General features: G+C 36.4%; 1 protein-coding gene across 4 annotated transcripts in view; it reads left to right on the top strand.

Moving 5' to 3' along the window:
* Positions 1 to 6,000, top strand: part of cep104 (centrosomal protein 104) — a 38,201-nt gene that overhangs the window by 10,714 nt on the left and 21,487 nt on the right. For all 4 annotated transcript variants that reach the window (XM_016238458.1, XM_016238455.1, XM_016238457.1 and 1 more), the window contains exons 6-9: positions 3,268 to 3,344; positions 3,432 to 3,612; positions 3,881 to 4,036; positions 5,354 to 5,563. In XM_016238458.1, the coding sequence (XP_016093944.1) occupies positions 3,268 to 3,344; positions 3,432 to 3,612; positions 3,881 to 4,036; positions 5,354 to 5,563 (624 nt within the window). The remainder of the gene's footprint in view (positions 1 to 3,267; positions 3,345 to 3,431; positions 3,613 to 3,880; positions 4,037 to 5,353; positions 5,564 to 6,000) is intronic.

Raw genomic sequence — 6,000 nt, forward strand, 5'->3', positions numbered from 1 at the left:
ATGCAAGATTTCATCTGTTTTCTTAACTGTGGCTTGTTCAGTTGTTGTATTCACCAGAGACGATAGCGGATGTTGGGAATGATTCCTCAGTGTTTGGCTGAGCAGTTGGAGCAGTGTTGTTTATCATTCAGAACTGAATCGAGAATACTTTTGAAATTGTAGTTCTGCTCCCAAATTTGAATTAATGCTAAAAGCAGGATGTTGATTTTAATTTGTGGAAGTAGAATTTAAATGGAATGAAATCTTAATATACTCACATTTTATGTTAATTTATCTAAATGAATCTGTTATCTTAAAATAACCTAAATAATTTACTTGAAGTACCCCTTGGTGTTTTAAGAAGTGTTAAAGGGGTCATATGATGCTTTTTTAAAGATCATTATTTTGTGTATTTGGTGTAACAGAATATGTTGACATGCTTTAATGTTCAAAAAACACATTATTTTTCAAATACTGTACATTATTGTAGGTCCTCTATGCCCCGCCTCTCTCAAATGCTTAGTTTTCTACAAAGTCCCTCCTTCCGACAAGCGCAGTCTGCTCTGATTGGCCAGCTGACCCAGTGCATTGTGATTGGCCGAACACCGCAAGCATGCGTCGGAAATGTAATGCCCCTTACCATAATCGCGAGCTTCATCTTTCAAAATAAATGTAAAGACAGTAAATAATGTCATTAGTTTTACCATCAGTTCAAGCCTGAAAGGGGCTTGAGTCACATGACAGACACAGTGATGAAGCTGGTATGTGTTTGCAGCACACAAGCCATGGTTAAGACAGCTGACTCCACTGTAATGTGACCACTCAAGAGAGCGATCGAGTTTCCTTCAAATTACTGTCATCACATTGGATTATTATATTAGTTAGTTTAACTTTCTTTAACTAGCTTGCTCAGCAAGGTTTACTTGTTTTTGTAGTTTTAAAGGGGTCATATGATGCTTTTTTTAAAGATCATTATTTTGTGTATTTGGTGTAACAGAATATGTTGACATGCTTTAATGTTCAAAAAACACATTATTTTTCAAATACTGTACATTATTGTAGGTCCTCTATGCCCCGCCTCTCTCAAACGCTTCGTTTTCTACAAAGTCCCTCCTTCCGACAAGTGCAGTCTGCTCTGATTGGCCAGCTGACCCAGTGCATTGTGATTGGCCGAACACCGCAAGCACTCGTTGGAAATGTAACGCCCCTTACCATAATCGTGAGCTTCATCTTTCAAAATAAATGTAAAGACAGAGCCTGAAAGGGGAACAGAGTCGCGTGACAGACACAGTGATGAAGCTGGTATGTGTTTGCAGCACACAAGCCATGGTTAAGACAGCCGACTCCACTGTGATGTAACCCTGTCTCTCTCGCTCTCTCACAGTGCGCACACACACACACACACACACGATGCGCAAAACTTCGCATTTGAACAGTCAATAGCAAATTCTTAAACTAATAACAAAACATACTTACAGTAGCTGATTCAGAAGTGCCAGATTGTCATAGCAAAGTCAGAATTACCTCCTCTCCTAGGTTCACGAAACAGTCGTCCATAAAATGCATTGCTGTTCTGTTGTAAGTAATCTTAAAGATTCCTAAATGCATCTACTTTCGGAAGGCCAAATAAAGTGCTTTTGCTTTTGCCTAGAAACACACAGTGTCTCCCTGACATGGCCTTCTTTCTTTGCGTGAACATTTGGGCGGTATTACGCAAATATTTCCACATAATGACGTAGATATGTGGGGGCATGTTAGAATGGGCCGTTTTAGGGGGGCGTGGCAGAGTCTTAACTTTGATAAAGAATATCTCTTTGGTTTTGAGACTTTAGTCTTTGTAACTTCAGGGATCTTATCTTTGCACAATCAGCTTGTAACACTCCAAAGAGAAAGGAAAACTTGAAATAGCATTCAATGACCCCTTTAATATTCTGAAAATATATTTTTATTTATTTATGTTTTGGTTATGTATGGTAAAATTTAAATATGTTTCGTTCATGAAGTTTATCATTTGGATAGTATAAATTAACTTCTTAAAAATATGGCTAATAAGTTAAAATGAACCAGTCCTGTTTTGACGCAAAACATGCACTGTTGTTTTGGACGAATGAAATTCCTGTGAATTGAAAGCCAATTTTTACATTCTGTTTTGCCTAACCCTGATTTGGATGCTTCTCATACCAACCACTAGATGGAGCAGAATTCATCTAAATGGCTGTATGTATGCGTCAGTTTTTTTGTGACTTTCAGTTTAAATATGAAGGAATAATGTCTTACAGCACCTGACGATCATTTTTGTGTATATGCGTGTTGTGGTTCTTGAGCAGGTCTAATGTTTTGTGCTGTGTTGGTATGTGGATCTGTGTAATGTGAGTCTGAGCTCCATAAGCACAGCAGAGTTTCAGATCAGATCACTCATCAATATATCCATATCACCGTGCTTATCCCACTACCCCCTTCTTTCTTTCTCATGCTCTCTTTCTCGTCTTACGCTCACCTTGTCTCCCCCCTTTTTATCCCTCCACGACTTCCTCTCTCTCTCGTCCTCTCCCACCTTGCTAACAATCTCTGCATTGTTAATCTCTAATCCCTCTCTCTCTGTCCAGGCTGGAGTCTCGTTGTGTTATCCAGGACTCTAGTGATAATACGTTTTGGTTCACAGGCAGAAATCAAGATTTTTACCCTTTGTTTGTTGGAAAGATATTAATAGCCGAAAGACATATGATTCAAAGGATGTTGTTTTTAGGCTATTAAATTCAGAATTTAAATTGATAAGTACCGTATATTATGTACACTACTGTTCAAATGTTTGAGGTTGAAGTTAGTTTTTTAAAATGTTTTTGAAATAAGTTTCTTATGCTCACCAAGGCTGCATTTATTTTTTTGAAAAACACTGGAGTAATTGTGAATGTTATTACAATTTACAAATTACTCTTTTGTATTTTAATACATTTAAAGTTATTTATTTATTTGATGGCAGAACTGAATTTTCAGCATCATTACTCCAGTCTTCACTGTCAAATGATCCTTCAGAAATCATCCTTATATACTTAATTTGGTGCTTAAGAAACATTTCCTATTATTATCAATGTCAAAAACACAATTTTTTTTGGGGGGGGGGCCCAATGTAAATTTTTTAGGATTCTTTAATGAAAAAAAAGTACTTATTTGCCACTTTTAATAAATTTAATACGTCCTTTCTGAATAAAAGCATTCATTACTTTCAAAACTGACACCCGTTCAAACTTTTGAAAGATATTTTTAGCCAATTTCTTGTTTTTTTCCCAGCTAAGCAGAGATCAGCTGATTGATCAATATCTAAACAACAGCCAATACAGCTCAGCTTTGGATGGCACATACACCGGGTAAAAACTGAAGTTATATTGCATTACATTAAATTTGTGCATGCAGTCTTCTGTCTTTCTCTTGTGTTTACTCTTGTTATCTTGCAGGCTCTCAAGTTATAAATGTGATTCTATCTCGCCGCTCGATGACTTGGCGTTTGACATGTATCAGGACCCTGAGGTGGCCCATATCATTCGGCTGCTGGACCAGAAAAAGCAGGACATGGTTCAGGAGGAAAGATTTGATCTGGCCAAAAAACTCAAACAAGCTATTGCAGACCTGCAAAAGGTTATTAGATTTGCCTTCTTTGTCAGACACATCTTTGTTTAATAATAATTTTATACACTGCAGTGGTAAAGCTGGAATTGAGAGGGTTGAAATGCATCCATGTGTAATCCAATAGAGCTGTAACAATCCTTTAGTTACCTGTTAATTTTAGCCTGACAGTAATTACTAAGCAAATTACAGATGTCTTCTTTTTTTATATATATACCTCAGATAAGTGTTTAACAAAATCTCGTTTCTTTTTTTTCTAATTTTCTCTTTTTCTTTTTAGGTGGGGGAGCGTTTAGGCCGGTATGATGTAGAGAAACACAGTGCCATAGAAAGAGAGGACTATGACACAGCCAAGCAGAAAAAGGAACAAATGGAAGCTTACAGGCTCACAGTCTACCAACAGCTGGAGCTCCATGACCTGCTGGACATCAGTCAGGTAAACATCCATCCATTCATTTGTCCACATATACACTAAGGTTCAATAAGATTTTAAAAAATAAAATTAATACTTTTATTCATTAAGTATGCATTAAATTGATCAAAAGTGACAGTAAAGGCATTTGCAATGTTACAAAAAATTATTTGAGCATTCTATTAATCAAAGAATCCTTTTAAAAAAGTATCATGGTTACCACAAAAATATTAAGGAGTACACTGATAATAATGAATGTTTCTTAAGCACAAAATCAGCATATTAGAATGATATCTGAAGGATCATGTCACACTGAAGACTTGAGTAATGGGTGCTGAAAACCTTTGCCACCACAGAATTACATTATTTTAATATATTAAAACTGAAAACAGTTATGATAAATTGTAATAATATTTCATAATATTACTGTTTTACTGTGTGTTTTGAGCCTTGGTTAGACTTCTTTCAAAAAACATTGAAAATACATTATACATTAAAGGTGTCCATCCATCCATTTATGGAAGCCCATTTCCGCCACTGAATAAGAAAATAAAAAAAGGTAATTGCGACTTTTTATCTCACAATTCTGACATTTTTTCTCATAATTGCGTGATACACAATTGTGTGAATTGCGAGAAAAAAAGTCAGAATTGCGAGATATAAACACAATTGCGAGAAAAAAAGTCACAATTATCTCGCAATTGTGACTTTTTTTTCTCGCAATTGTGTTTATATCTCGCAATTCTGACTTTATAACTCGCGATTTATATATTTTTTTCAAAAAGTCGCAATAACCCTTTTTTATTTTTTATTCAGTGGCGGAAACGGGCTTCCATATCCATTGCACTTAATTCTTAGAAGTAAGTTAATGACTTTCATCCGTCCATATTCCTGTGTGTCTCTCTAAATTTCTTCTCCTGCAATGAATGCATGAATAATGCATCTCTTGTGTGTTGTGAGGGCCTCCAGCTCCAGTGAGATTAGTACACTGATATGGCAGTTTCCCAGCGGAATAGTGATTGTGCTGGTTCTCCTGAGATCAGGTGCTTGCTTCTTACTCGTCTGAAGCCAAGAGACATATTTATACAGCAGACAATAAATGACTCGGACAGTCATCGAGCGCTTGCGACAAACACTTAACCGAGCCAGTATTCTGACAAACCTTTATCTGTAGTTTGTAATTGCTTTTTTTATACAATCAGTGTCTGAAAAATAATAGTCCAAAGTTCTCAACACTTTTTAGCCTTTTATTCATTTCAGACTTATTTTAATTTTGATAAATAGCTTTTATGAACTTTGGTTCAAATGTGAATAATTAAAAATGTGTGAAACTTGTTTCAGATCCACAGAACTTCTGAGCTTTCCATCTCTGATTTTCCCTCTCCACGTGTTGGGACACAGAAAGACACGCCTCACCCAGCAGACTCCCCTAGGAAGAGAAGACAGAGGCAACATGTGAAGGAGACAGATGAGCAGGACACTTCAAAAGCTGCTAACTCCAAACATACAGTCGCCCCAACACCCCTCACTCCTCACATCCCCAAGCTCGATGTAAGTCTTGATGTACACAGAATAAATACAGAAAAATAATGATGTTATTGTTCTAATGCATTACTTGTGTCCACTTTTTTCTTGTTCATTAATATATCTTATCACAAATGCTAGTTTTAAGGGTACGTTCGGCTGTAATCCTCAGTCTGCCTTGATGAAACACTGCTTCTGTTTCTTTCCACCAATGTAGCTCATTCTTCACTTACACAAGGCTCTTTGTAGATGTATTATCTAAACGTGTGTGGCTTAACATGCTTGTCAGGGATTTGCATTAGCCAGAGAGTTTTACGTTTCAAGATTTAATTAAAGGGTTTAATGGTGAAGTGTGTAATTATTGTGCTACTAACGTAGTACTGCCCTAAACCATGCCAGAGGGCGAAATGTTTACACATTTCTGGAAGATATTTGTTAAAATTAAAATGAGGTCAGCATATATA

The sequence above is a fragment of the Sinocyclocheilus grahami genome, unplaced genomic scaffold, assembly GCF_001515645.1.
Source record: "Sinocyclocheilus grahami isolate Dianchi unplaced genomic scaffold, SAMN03320097.WGS_v1.1 scaffold539.1, whole genome shotgun sequence".
In the NCBI taxonomy this organism is placed as follows: domain Eukaryota; kingdom Metazoa; phylum Chordata; class Actinopteri; order Cypriniformes; family Cyprinidae; genus Sinocyclocheilus; species Sinocyclocheilus grahami.